The sequence below is a fragment of the Rhinolophus sinicus genome, linkage group LG01 (assembly GCF_036562045.2).
Source record: "Rhinolophus sinicus isolate RSC01 linkage group LG01, ASM3656204v1, whole genome shotgun sequence".
NCBI lineage: Eukaryota > Metazoa > Chordata > Mammalia > Chiroptera > Rhinolophidae > Rhinolophus > Rhinolophus sinicus.
This window is the reverse complement of record NC_133751.1, coordinates 61347787-61362109: the sequence shown is the minus strand read 5'-3', so window position 1 is coordinate 61362109 and position 14323 is coordinate 61347787. Positions and strand designations below refer to the sequence as shown.

At 37.5% G+C, this 14323-nt stretch overlaps 1 protein-coding gene across 7 annotated transcripts in view; it reads left to right on the top strand.

The window, feature by feature from the left end:
* The window catches only part of PARP14 (poly(ADP-ribose) polymerase family member 14), a 46124-nt gene extending 35276 nt beyond the window's left edge, over positions 1 to 10848 (top strand). For 6 of the 7 annotated variants that reach the window (XM_074330864.1, XM_074330869.1, XM_074330848.1 and 3 more), the window contains 4 exons: positions 2194 to 2790; positions 4089 to 4222; positions 9860 to 10040; positions 10359 to 10848. In XM_074330864.1, coding sequence (XP_074186965.1) covers positions 2194 to 2790; positions 4089 to 4222; positions 9860 to 10040; positions 10359 to 10648 — 1202 coding nt within the window. In that variant the 3' untranslated portion in view covers positions 10649 to 10848. Of the gene's footprint in view, positions 1 to 2193; positions 2791 to 4088; positions 4223 to 9859; positions 10041 to 10358 lie in introns of those variants that run through there. The other variant, XM_074330876.1, reaches the window with a different exon arrangement.
* Positions 10849 to 14323: the final 3475 nt, after the last annotated feature.

Genomic DNA, 14323 nt, shown 5'->3' with positions numbered 1-14323 from the left:
TTAACAACTTTCATATGTGTCATACAGTGGTTTGAACTATAGTATCATGCTGGACATTACATCCCTAGTACTTATTTATCTTTTAACTGGAAGTGTGTATCTTTTGACCACCTTCCTCCAATTCCCCCTCCCCCTACCCTCTACCTCTGATAACCATGAATCTGATCTCTTTTTCTATGAGTTTGGGGTTATTTTTGGGGTGTGGGGTGGGGAGGTGTTTGCTTTTTCAGATTCCACATATAAGTAAAATCATACAGTATTTGTCTTTGTCTGACTTGAAATAGCTAATCTGTAATGAACTATCAGAAAGGGAAATTTTAAAAAATTCTCATTTACAATTACATAAAAAAGAATAAAATACCTAGGAATAAATTTAACCAAGGAGGTGAAAAGTATAAGATACCGATGAAAGAAATTGAGGAAGACACAAATAAATGGAAAGATCTTTTGTGTTTCTGAATTGGAAGAATCAATATTGTTAAAATATCCATACTGACTAAAGCAATCTGCAGATTCAATGCAATCCCTATCAAAATTCCAATAACTTTTTTTTCACAGAAGTAGAGCAAGCCATCCCAAAATTTGTATGGAACCACAAAAGACCCCGAATAGCTAAAGCAATCTTGAGAAAGAACTACAAAGTTGGAGGCTCATCACACTTCCTGATTTCAAACTATATTAAAATTATAGTAATCAAAACAGTATGGTGTTGGCATAAAAACAGACATAGATCAATAGAAGAGGATAGACAACCCAGAAATAAACCCATGCCTGTATGGTCAATTAATTTGCAACAAAAGAGACAAGAATATACAATGGGGAAAGGATAGTCTCTTCAATATAGTGTTGGATGCTTGCTTCAGCAGTACATATACTAAAATAAATGGTGTTGGCAAAACTACACAGCCATGCAGAAGGATGAAACTGGACCACTATCGTACACCACACACAAAAATCAACTCAAAATGGATTAAAGACTTGAATATAAGACCTGAAACCATAAAACTTCTATAAGAAAACACAGGGGGTAAGCTCCTCCACATTGATCTTGGCAATAATTTTTTGGATTTGACACCAAAAGTACAAACAGCAAAAGCAAAAATAAGCAAGCGGCACTAAATCAAACTAAAAAGCTCCTGTACAGCAAGGGAACGGTCAATAAGATGAAAGGCAACCTATAGAATGGGAGAAAATATTTGTAAATCATCTAATTGGTAAGAGGTCAATATCCAAAAATATATTAAAAACTCATACAGCTCAATAGAAAAACAACAACAATCTGATAAAAAAAATGGGCAGAGGATCTGAATAGACATTTTCCCAAAGAGGACATACAATACAGATGGCCAACAGGTACATGAAGAGGTGCTCAATACCTCTAATCGTCTGGGAAATACAAATCAAAATCACAATGGAATATCACCTCATAGATGTTAAATGGCTATTATAAAAAAAAAGATAAGAAATAAACAAGTGTTGGCAAGGATGTGGAGAAAAGGGAACCCCTCCCACATTGCTGGTGGGACTGTAAAGCTGTGCAGCCACTATGGAAAACAGTATGGAGGTTCCTCAACAAATTAAAAATAGAACTACTAAGTTCTATTCCACTTGTGGGTATTTATCTGAAGGAAACACAATCATTATCTCAAGAAGATATTTGCACCCCCCATGTTCATTGCAGTATTATTTACAATAACCAAGACACGGAAACAGTTTAAGTGTCCATTGGCAAATGAATAAAAAATATATATAAAATGGAATATCATTCATCCATAAAAAAGAATGAAATCTTGCCATTTGTGACAATATGGATAGACCTTGAGGGCATGAGGCTAAATGAAGTAAGTCAGACAGAGAAAGACAAATACTGTATGATATCGCTTATACATGGAATCTTAAAAAATAACCCAAACTCAAAGATACAGAGGACTAATTGATGATTAAAGAGGCCCACCTCTAGTAGAGGCCCACCTCTGGGTGGAATTGGGGATTGGGAAGTGGGCGAAATGGGTGAATGGGGTCAAAAGGTACAAACTTCCAGCTATAAGATAGATAAGTCTTGGGGGTGTAATGGACAGCATGGTGACAAAGAAAATAAAAAGGAAAAGAAAAAAATAACTAATTTTCCTTTCTTTTTTTAATTTTTATTTTATTCAAAGCATCTGTTGTATCCCCTTTTTTCTTCTTCTTTAGCATTTCTTGGCTTCTCAAAGCAGCCTCGCCCCAAAAAACATACTTTGGTTTTGGAAAAGAAAACAGAATCAGCAATTTTTCAGGTGTGTGGTGAAAATAAAACATCTGTGGAATCCACCCTCTCATGGATACAGGATATTATTAAAAAGGAACAGGGTCTTTACACCAGTGAAGAAGAATATATCAAACACTTTGATGACAAGGAACATCAAGAATTGATTAAGCTGCATAGGAACTTAAATATTAATATTTGCTTGGACCTTGAAAGACCTCTAATTGAGGTTTCGGGAATTAACAAAGATGTGGAACAGGCCAGAAATGCAATTGAGAAAATGATCATGAGAGTTCGGTTGGCCAAAGAGCAGGAATCCAGAGCAGATTGTATCAGTGAATACATAGAATGGCAATATAACGACAATAACACTTTTCATTGTTTCGACAAAATAACCAACCTGCAATTGGAGGAAGCAAGGCAAAAGAAGGGGACAGTCAAGGTGAAAATTAATCACGATAGCTACACAGTGGACATGAACAAATGCGTTGCGACAAATGCCAAGGGACATAGTTTACCTGTTCAGCGCATCACGAAATATGAAGGTCAGTCAAACTTTCATGCTTGTTGTCCGTTATTTTACACTTTGGGCTCAACACCATTTTGTACATACATCAAAATTGTATTCAAGTAGATAAAATTCAAAGAACCCTATGGAATAAAATAGAAAACTTGGTCTCTGAGCTTAATGAGCTTACCTTATGGCTGGAAAAATAGCATGGGCACGCCCAACCCACCTGAGGACGACCATCTTAGTGATAACACTAGCCAAACCTTGCGTTTTTAGAGTTTATAAGCTGCCCAGAGCCAGTTCTTCTGTGGAGGTAATGGCTGCCTCAGTCAGGAGAGGGAAAGCCGTGGGCTTTAAAGAAAAGTGGCCCAAGGTTTCCTAGACCAAGAGGGAGAAGACAGCCTGGTCAGAGAGTGGGCGCTTTCCGCATCTGCAACTGATACCCAGAGAGGATCAGGAGCCTGGTAGGGTCATCTCCCAGAGGTCACTTCCTCCTCTGCCCGGAAAATAAGGTTCCTTGACATGCACATCAGGAGGCAGCCTTCAGATTCTCTGACTGGATGTGCTCCCTGAGGAGGGAGTGCTTGTGTAGACAACCATTCCTGCTTTCAAACCACAGAAGCCCCCCACTGAAAACAAGTAAATTGGCTCCCTCCCAGTACATTATCTTCATTTCTTGTGAGATTAGTGTGAATGAATTCCTCAGACTCTGAGCAGCCCTGTGGAAATGACAATAATAATAGTCTGTTTAGCAGATGGGGAGACAGAGCTGCCACCACAACCTGCCACACAGCAAAACCTGCTACCCATTCAACTCTAAGGAAGCTGTGAAGAATGATGAAAGAACAGATGTGGAGGTCCTTGTGGTGGTGTGGCGTTCTGGCAAAAAGCCACCATGAGTTTGTAAACAAGACCGTAGCAACTATTTAACACATTGTAGGGAAATAATTTGTTAAATTATTGAATTATGGCAGATTAGAGGCTTAACAGAAGATGTAGCTGAATTACACTACACCAGCAGTTCTCAAATCTGAGCATGATGAAAACTTGTTAAGATGTAGGTACGCAGGTTCAACCCCTCAGAAATTTTGATTCGATAGACCTGTGGGTTTTCTGTTTTTTTTAACAAGAGTTACAATTGGTTCTGTGGTCCACGCTTCTGCTTTGAAAAACGTTCCATAGAAAGATAAGGAATTTCTTGAATACACTGAAATAGGAGATTGTAAAACAAGAACACAAATGATACTGAATTTTTCAAAGCATACCAGGAATGTGGACCATGTAGATGAGCCTTCCCGGGTGCGAGGGTGTCCTTAAATGTCTACTTTGCAGTTGAGATCCCTGCGCACTGGAGTGATATGAAGCAACAGGATGTCTGCCTTGTTGAGCTGCAGCCTGGTCATGCAGAATATGACATGGTGGCAAAAAAGTTTAATCAGACCTGCTCACAATTCAAGATAGAGAAGGTAAGCCTTCTGCTGACATGGAGTTTTCTTAATGGTGGAAATAAGGGGTATCGTGGTCCTGGATAAATACATTTTGATTCATTTCCTATCACATTTTAAAATCCAGAATTAGAATATATTATGGTAATTAGATGTTACATTCTAGATTCTACTCATGTCACCATAATTACTGAGACATTAAGATTGAGATTCTTGTGACAATTATTACAATATAAAAATAGTTTGCAATATATTAGCATACTAAAGGCAAATATTTCCTTTGTGAAGAAAGCTAATAAAAATTCAAAGATACGGTTTCAAATTTTGAGTTGATAACTAGCAAACCACGACGAAGAGACACGCGGAGGCTCCTCAGGTTAGATTATGTGCCTCTGCCCCACCGTTCACAGATCAACAGGGCTTGCTTCCTTAATATAGCCAGTGGTTCTTTCTTTGTCCATCTCATTTATTTGGTATCTTCCATTTTTAAACATTAATGTTGCTCTGTGAAATTACATTCTCCCTTTATGGCAGTATTATTTTGATGGTTTTTTTCTTCTTTAATTCTCCTTTCGTTATCACTGGTATCTGTTTCTCCTCTAAACACCAAATCCTAGATTTACCCACAGGATTTATACTTTGGTCTTCTGTCCCTGCACTTCACCAGGGCATGTTTTTACCCTCCTTGGCTTCAGCTAATATTTCAATGTTGATAGCACCCAAATCAACATATCACCAACTTGGATTTTTCACTCCAGCTCTAGAACATATTCCCAGTGGCTGAAAAATCCTCTGCTTGATTATCTATTTGCTGAATCAATTTCCCTAAAACTTAACTCATCGTCTCTAAGTAATGGTCTTCCCCCTTCCTTCTCCATTTCTGTCCTCGGTTCCACCACTTTCTGAGTAAAGCTAGAGATCTCTGAGTACCTTCCCTTCGTCCATAATAATGAGTCTACCGGTAAATCCTCCATTTTCTTTCTTTGCAAATTTTCTCTTACTTTCTATTTGCACTGCCACCATTCTGTTTACCCATCTGGTTAAGCACATATAATTCAAAAAAGATTTGAAATGTCCTACAAAGATACATACCATACCTTCAGATAAAATAAATAGATGAAGGAAAATGGGCAAAGAGAAAAAGTAAGGAAAATAACACAGAAGTATTGTTAGGTCACAAAAATACATGACATGAAGTCCTAGATAGCTACTAGAGGAGGACCACAAATTTGTCCCTGAGCTTCTTCTTAGTAGACAAAGCAAAGAAGTAAACAGCCAGCTACAAGATTCATAGTCTTGTCCGTAAATCAAAAAACAAACCACTTGGTCAGGAAACACAGCTTTTCACAATACTGAGACTGACTCCTGAGAGATTTATCCTGTGAATCAAGTACTGGAGAATATATTGAAAATCATCTTCATCATAAATTCAGTATCCAATTTTATACCACTGTGGCTTTTTTTTTTTTTTTTAATCCCTCATTGTAAACCTGTTGAGCAGAACAATTCTGTGAGTTACTAAGACCAGGTGATTGGAGCATGCAGCCTTTTGATGATCTGGTTCTGAGATGACAAGTGTCATTCCACATACATCTGCTAGTGGCTGACTGGCACATGGTGACGAGATGCCACGCCCAGGTTGAGCAGCAGTGTCTGCAGTGCGCCCTGGAGGCTGGCCACGTGTTGGCAGATCTTGGCCAGATAAATGATTTCACTACTTTTTCACAACCTTTTTTTCAAATAAAATTTTATGTGAAATCCTGGTGTATGACACTGATAAAAGCAGAGCTTAAGATAAAAGCAGTACTTAAGACACCTCTGTGGAGGTCTCTAGTGAAAACATTTGGATGATCTGTCACCCTCCATGACAGTTATGTCTGTGACTAAGATTTTTAACATCCATAAACTTCCACCTGGATTCAAAAATGTTGCCACATTTGCTTTTTCTCCCTCTCAGTTTTTGCTGAAGCATTTGAAAGTAGGTTGCAGACATCATGACACTCCTAAATATATCTCCTAAGAATAAAGACGTTCTCCTAAATAACAATATCATTATCGTGTGTAAGAAAATTAACCCCGTGAATTAAAATTAATTCAACAATATCTAATATGGAGTCCATATTCGAATTTCCCCAACTGCTCAGAACATCTGTCTTATAACTCTCACCTCCCCCACCCTAATCTGGGTTCATATACTGCATTTGGTCATTATGTTTCTTTCATCTCTTCTGATCTAGAACAGTATTACTGCATTTTAAAAAATGATTTTTCATATTGAATTTTTTAAAGAGTTTAAGCCAGTGTTTTTTAAAGAACCCAAGCCAGCTTTTATATAGGTTCCAGATTTGTCTGATTGTTCATGGTGTCATTTAATTTATTTTCTATTCTCTTTATATCTGGTAAACGGGGAGTTAGGTTGAAAGGCTTGGGTAAATTCAGATAAATATTTTTTGCGAGAATATTTCATAGGTAATACTTCACATCAAAGCCTCGGATAGTACGGTTGTCCCACTATTAATGATCCTAAGTTTGATCACTAGTTAGGGTGGTAACCACCATATCTCTCCACTGGAATCAGCAGTCATCTGTGGGATGATACTTTGTCACTGTATAATAAGTACCCTGTTCCCCAACAACCTTTTACCAATTAACTTTAACATTCTTTGATGATCCTTTCCTGAAGCCATTATTACGTGGGAGGTTGCAAAATTTAATTTTCTAGTTCTGTCATTCTTTCTACATTTATTATCTGGCATTTTTGTAAAGAAGAAATTTTCTCCCCCTTGCTTATAAAAAAGTTCAGTATCTTATATTTATAATTACAGTGATTATTCTTTCAGATGCACAAATGATCCTACATTTGACTAATAGGGGCCCTTTTTAATTGGCTGTCATGTCCTTTTCATGACCCCATTCATGTCTGAACATTTCTTCTCTTTCTGCCACAAGATCTCTTCAGCTCACCTTGTACTTTCTCTGTCTCAGGCTGGCATCACACATTTGTATAAGAAGTCCTGATTCCTTTTACTGAGAATGGTAGTGAGAAACCAAGATCTGTGTGCTGGATGTGCTCACTATTGCTTCCAGGCTCTTGCATGGCTAGAGCTAAGAAAACCATGAGTTCATATTGATGTTTTCAATTAAAATTTAATATTATAGATTTTTCTGAAGTTTTTATATTCTATTAATATCTTTTCCTGTACAATAGGAATTTTGGTTCCTAATAATATTACATATTTATTTGTTTTATCCTATAGTATATATAAAATTGTTTCAAAATTATGACACCAAAATTATTATTAGCAATATTAAAACAGCTATGCCAAGTTTCTTTTGGTTATTGTTAGCATGCTGTATCTTTCTGTACCCCTCCTTTTTTTAACCATCTGATAACTGTATGTTTAAGACGTGTCTTAGCAGCATATACTTGAGTTTTGTTTTTCTTCATCCAGTCAATCTTTATCTTTTAACTGGAGTACTTATTCTGTTTAATGTATTTACTGTATTTACTGATATGTTTGGGTTTAAATATACCATGTTAATCTTTGTTTTCTATTTATCAAATCTATTCTTTGTTCCCTTTCCTCTTTTTTCCTACCTTCTTTTGCATTAAGTATTTTTAATATTCCACTTTATGCCCTATTAGATTAATGCCCTATTAGATTACATTATATTATAATTCTTTAACTGTTTACCTAGAGATTATAGTGTTCATCTTTGACTTATTAAACTTTGATGCAAATTAGTATGTTTATCATTTCCCAAACAATACAATGAACTTTGAACACTTTAAATTCATTTATCGCCTCCTGCCTGATGTACTACTTTTAACATGTATTTTAATTCTATGTATACTTGGAACTCTGTAAAATGTTTTAATTTTTTAATACAGTATTTTATATTTACCACAGTAAACATACTATTTTAATATAGTATTTATTTATATTTATAAATATAATACAATATTTATTTATATTTACCAACACATTTAACTTTTAATCCTGCTGCCCTTCAATTCTTCTTGTATTTCCATGCCTCCATCTTGGGATGGTTTTCCCTCTGGTTTTAGTATATCTTCCAGTGTAGCTCTGGTAGTGATGTTTCTGGCAGTCTCATTTTTAGTTCATCTGAAAATGTCTTCATATCACTTTAATTCTTTGAAGGATGTTTTTGCTGAGTGTAGATTCTGGATTGGCAGTTATTTTCCGTATGGACTTTGAAGAAATTATTCTATTGTCTTCTGACTTTATTTCACTCTGCAGTGCCCTTCAATCTCAGAATTTGCCCCATCAAATCCTGTTGCCTTCAAACAGACATTCCCCCCCTCCAGCTCTTCTAGTAGTTGTTGGCAAGGGGATTGCTCTGATACAAGTAGTCTACCATAGCCAGAAGTCTGCTGTTAAAATAAACCTCTAAATAGAGTTTAAGATTTATTGACGGTGGTTTTTTTTTTACTTCATAATTTATCCCACTAGAAACATAGAATCAGATTAGTGTTTTCAAAATTACTTGAAATAATTCTTTTCTTTGTGTGGTTATTAAATTTTAAAAGGGTGAGTGTTTGCTTTAGTAGCACACATACTGAAAAAAAAGGTGAGAAACAATGAATGAGAAGACTAAGACTGGTTTCAAAACTCTACAAGAAGAAATTTTTAAGGCTTTTGAAAGATGAGTAGAATAAATAAAATTGATGGTAAATAGAAACAAAATAGAAGTAGGCAGTTTAAAGATTAGAAAATTAATAGTAGGTAAAAAAGAAAAATCAATTTTAAAATCACAAATGAGATCAACAAAATACATGATTATGCCGAGACTTTGAGATAGAGAGCAAACTGTATCTTAATTAAAAATAAGAAACCCCAAACTGAAAATAAATACATAACCAGAGGGAGGCAGAATTAGTGTTAACCGAGAATTCTCTAGAATGGAAAAAGATTCTGACAGCATGGAACCTTCACCTTGCGCCTTTCCATGAAGGGCCTAGTCCCCCCTCACTCACCCCTTACTCTTTCCCAGGACAACTTTATGAAACGACCACTATCTCGTGATTAGGGAAGTTTGAAGCCGATCTGCAATCCAGGATCCAAGGAGTTTCCACCACAGCCCTGAAAACCACTGTGCAAAGCGTATGGTCAAAGCATGGCCACTTGGGTCTGCGACCAGATTAGATTCCCTTCTGTCAGGATTCATGCCCCACTCTTCCAACTGGATGAGAGATTAATCTTCAGTAATTAATTTCCTTCTTGCCTAGACATTCTAGTATTTCTCCCACAGTTAGAATTTGGCTAGGTAAACCAGTATCTCTTAAGGACTGAGGGGGAGAGAGGCAAAGTGACAAAGTGAGGTAGACAGCAACAGGAGCAGTTATTACAGTGAAGGTAAAAAGCAGGAGTTGGAGAGGCTTGGTTGGTCAAGAGCCTAAATATTGTTTGCTCTCATGTGGTGCATAAAAGATGTTAAAAATTAAATTAACATTCTTCCCAAGGCCTGATTTGTGAAACACTGGATCTGAAAAAGAATTCTGAATGCAGAAAGCTGGCACTGTATTTGCTCTTTATTGTAATTTCTAGTTAGAAAAAAGAGTGGTCATGTTTCATTTGCTGTATCTTGCCAAGGGCTCTTGGCACTAACAGAATATTTTTCCTCATTGATTTGCAGATTGAGAGGCTCCAGAATCCACATCTCTGGAAGAGCTACCAGGTACAGAAAAAAATCATGGATGAGAAGAATAAACACACAACAACAACAAATGAGCAGCAGCTTTTCCATGGGACAGACGCCGACTCGTTGCCACATGTCAACCAACATGGCTTTAACCGCAGTTACGCTGGAAAGAATGGTAAGGAAGCGAGTAATGTGGGTGCTCCCAATGAGGTGTCAGCCGTGTGAACCCAAACTGGCTGAGGGACCATGTGGATGGCACTGTGTTCCCTCATGGTTGGTGGCCATGTTGTAGCCAAAGTTTCAGGTCTAACTAACTATGACTAGCCCTCTGGGGTGGAGGAATGATTTTCTTTAATTAGAAACACAGAAAAAAAGATTTTTTAACAGGCTTTAGAGAGAAGTGAATATGATTTTAACATTATTTGACATACTGGGTCAATGTGTCAAGTTACAAACTAAATTGAAATGCTTACAACTGTTTTTCTCTTCACAGCTGTGGCATATGGAAAGGGAACCTATTTTGCAGTTCATGCCAATTATTCTGCCAATAATACATACTCCAAACCAGACGTAAATGGGAAAAAGCATATGTATTATGTGCGAGTACTTACTGGAGTCTACACACGTGGAAATTCATCATTACTTGTGCCTCCTCTAAAGAACCCTCAAAATTCTGTTGAACAGTATGACAGTGTCACAGATGACATGCGAAATCCAACTTTATTTGTGATATTTTATGACCACCGTTCTTACCCAGAGTATCTCATTACTTTTAAACAATAACGTTTTGGTGTCCTTCACAGATGACATTATTCATCTATACCTGTCTAGTTGTAAAATAAGTTTTAGATTTTTTTTCCCCTCTTAACAGCTTTTTCTAAGATCAAAGGATCCTTGCCACTGACATCAGACTTTCTTTAGCTTCTATTTCATAACTGGAATGACCTATCTTGAAAGCAATAAATTTGAGAATTTAAATCCAATCACTTAGTTACAATCGTGTGTCCACAATCATGAACATCAAATCTGTAGAAGAATAGAACAGGTTTATATTTTCAGGAGGGAGAGAGTAATATTAATCTTAAAAGCAAAGGGCACAGCTCTGCAATGTCAGCTGCCCCTGACGGAGCTAGCTGGTGTCACGTCAGGATGCCATATTGCTGTGGGAGCACAGTATTATTAAGTGGGTGGGACTGCTATCTTTCCTGGGACCAGGGAGGGTGTCTGGCTCATTTTTTTTATCCCTGAAGTCTGTACCTGATGTACAATGGATACTCCAGAAATGTTTCATAAACCAATTAAGAATGAAAAAAGCCTAGTCAGACTCTTACCCAAGTAGGAACCATTTCTGAAACATTCTTGACTTATTGTCACTTTGCCTCCAATTGAACAGATTCCATGACAGGGAACTTTGTTTTTCATGAATCAGCCCATGACATACGGGACAGTTGCAGTCAGGGCTCTGGGAATGCAGTGCAGCTGTGCCCTGCGCAGCCCAGGGACCGTGGCCTGGTGTGTGGTCTGTGGGAACTGTGTCCCCTGGACCTGTGCAATTTTTAAGTTCACCGAAATGCTTCAATGAATGTGCAATCCTAGAAGTAACATCTCACACTCAGAATTTAAGTTGATTCTTAAGAGTAAGTAGTTTCATGTTTGTTTGAGGTGATTTTTAGAGTAGTTTTAGTTTTCCAACAAAATTAAGAGGACGGTTTCCTATGTACCCCCTCCACTCATACATGTACGCACCCCCCATTATCAACATTACTCACCAGAAAGGTACTTTTTTTTTAACCAAGGATGAACCTAAATTGACACATCATAATCACCCAAAGTCCATACTTCATCTTAGGGTTCACTCTTGGTTTTCTGCAGTCTATGGATTTGGACAAAAGTATAATGATACATCCATCATTATAACATCATATAAAATATTTTTGCTGCCCTCCAAATTCTGTGCTCTGCCTACTCATCTCATGTTTGTTTTTAATAATTTCCAACCTGTAGCTTCAAACAAAAAATATCACATCCTTGAAAGCAAACCTGTTACTTTCATATATTTAGAGCTTTTAGCACAGTGCTTGGGATAAACTAATGCTAAATAAATGTTTCCTGAATTCACACCTTACTTTTAGCAATGTATAAAGATTTCTTAAAACTAACCATTTGTTGCCTCCACTTTTGCATAATAAACTATTAAGCACAATCAGAAACAGTCTCAAAACAAAGGGATCAGGTCCACAATTTCATGCTCACCTCTGCAGGTTCCCTTTCCTGGTCCCAACCACACTATCATTGATTCCTGATCACCCTCGCCCCTACAGCATTCATTCCAAAGCTTCTTCACTCCCCAATCCCAAATCCCTCTCTCCACTTCCTCACTCTAGGTGGTGCCTTGCTCGATTTTTCTGAGAAAACTGAAACCTATGATTTCACTCTTTTCACTTCAACATTTCTGGCTCACGTTGGTCTTCTTTGGTCTCAAATAACACAATCTTCCTCCTTTTCACCTGCATACTCTGCCACACTTCCACTCGAATGGAACGAGTCTGTCTCCTCACTCCCCTCCCCTGCCTGCCCCTACATGCCTCCCGCCTTGGTCTTTTCTCCCCTCACTTTCACTCCTGGCCTCGCTTCACCAGAAATTGCGTCTTTCATTCATTTCCATAGTCAAATTACAGTCTTGAGCCACATAACAATGTTTTGGTCCAAGAAGGTTAGTGGTCCCATAAGATTATAATGGAGCTGAACAATTCCTATCGCCTAGTGATGTCACAGTCGTCTTAACATTGTAGCGCAATGCATTCATTACTCAGATGTTTTGGGATGCTGGTGGAAACACACCTACTGCGCTGACAATTGTATTAAAAGTATAGCACATACAACTCGGTACAGTACATAATACTTGATAATGATAACAACTGACTGTTACTGGTTTATATATTTACTATCCTATACTTTTTATCGCTTAGAGTGTACCCTTCCTACTTATAAAAAAAAAGTTTGTTGTAAAACAGTATGCCATGTTACACCAGCAGCCGCCTCATCCATCTCGTTTACCGCCTCTCTTGATCGTATCGTTTTCTCTTGTGCGTGATTTAATCTCATGTTGATTTGTACAGTAACATGCTATGCAGCCTTGTAGTCTAGGAGTAATGGGCGCCATGTAGCCCAGGTGTGAGTAGGCTATACTTTGTGTGAGTGCACCCTGTGTGTGCAAAATGACAAAACTGCCTAACGATACATTTCTCAGAACATATCCCATCGTTAAGTGGCGCATGACTTTATACCAAAATCTTCAAATTACTCTAAGACGCACAGGCACAATCCAATTTTTATCAGTTCTTTCTCTTCTCAGCCCCCAAAGCACTTAATGTGTGTAATATTTACATCCCATCTAATTAATGGCTTCCTGCCTTGTGGATACGTCTTATACTACAACTCTTTTTATCCGTGTCTTTTCTCCCCAAACCGTATTTAGAAGCTATTTTGGGGCAGGACTGTCGTCTATCTCACTGTAGGAAAGCATCTCCTGTTTATAGTGTACATACAAATTTTTGGATAATGGTGTGGTAATGAATTTGCTCAAAAATAACTTTTCTATGACTCCCATAATATTCATCATTATACTGACCACACTGACCATTTCACATGTATTTGATTAGTGTATGTTTTTGTACCTTTTATTCATATGAACCTTTTCTAATTTAAAAGAAAGCTTTTATCTTCCAGTACGATTTTGCTCATTTAACTTACTTCGTAATGGTAATAAGTAGTCACCCCAAACTGGTGTTTCTGGAAAGGATGAGATTAAAATAGGGCTGAAGTTCCGCAGATCGGATTCAGAGAATCCTTTAATACAAAAATATGAAGTCACTTGCAAAAATATGTGTGCATGCTGCATCTTTCAGGGAAGCAAATCCATACTTACATCAGATTTCCCTCCTTAGGACTTCAAGATTAAGAATTACCAGTTTCCTCAAAAAGTTAAATATAGAATTATCATATGACCCAGAAATTCTCCACTTAGATATATAACCAAGAGAATGAAAACATGTGATGCTCATACAAAAACTTGTCTATGAATGTTCACAGTAGCACTAGTCATAATTGCCCCAAAGTGGAAACAACCCAAATGCCCATCAACTGATGAATGGATGAACAAAATGCAGTATATCCATACTATGTACGGACCATAAAGGAATGAAGCATTGATACGTGCTACGACACAGATGAAACCTGAAAACATTGTGCTGTGAAAGAAGTCTGACACAAAAGGCCATATATTGTACGATTCCATTTATATGAAATGTCCAGAACAGGCAAATCCGTGGAACAGAGAGTACATTAGTGATTGCCAGGAGCTGGAAAGAGGGGCAAATGGGGAGTGACCGCTAATGGGCAACAGGTTTCTTTTTGGTGTGATGCAAATGTTCTGGAATTATAGTGATGATGGCTGCA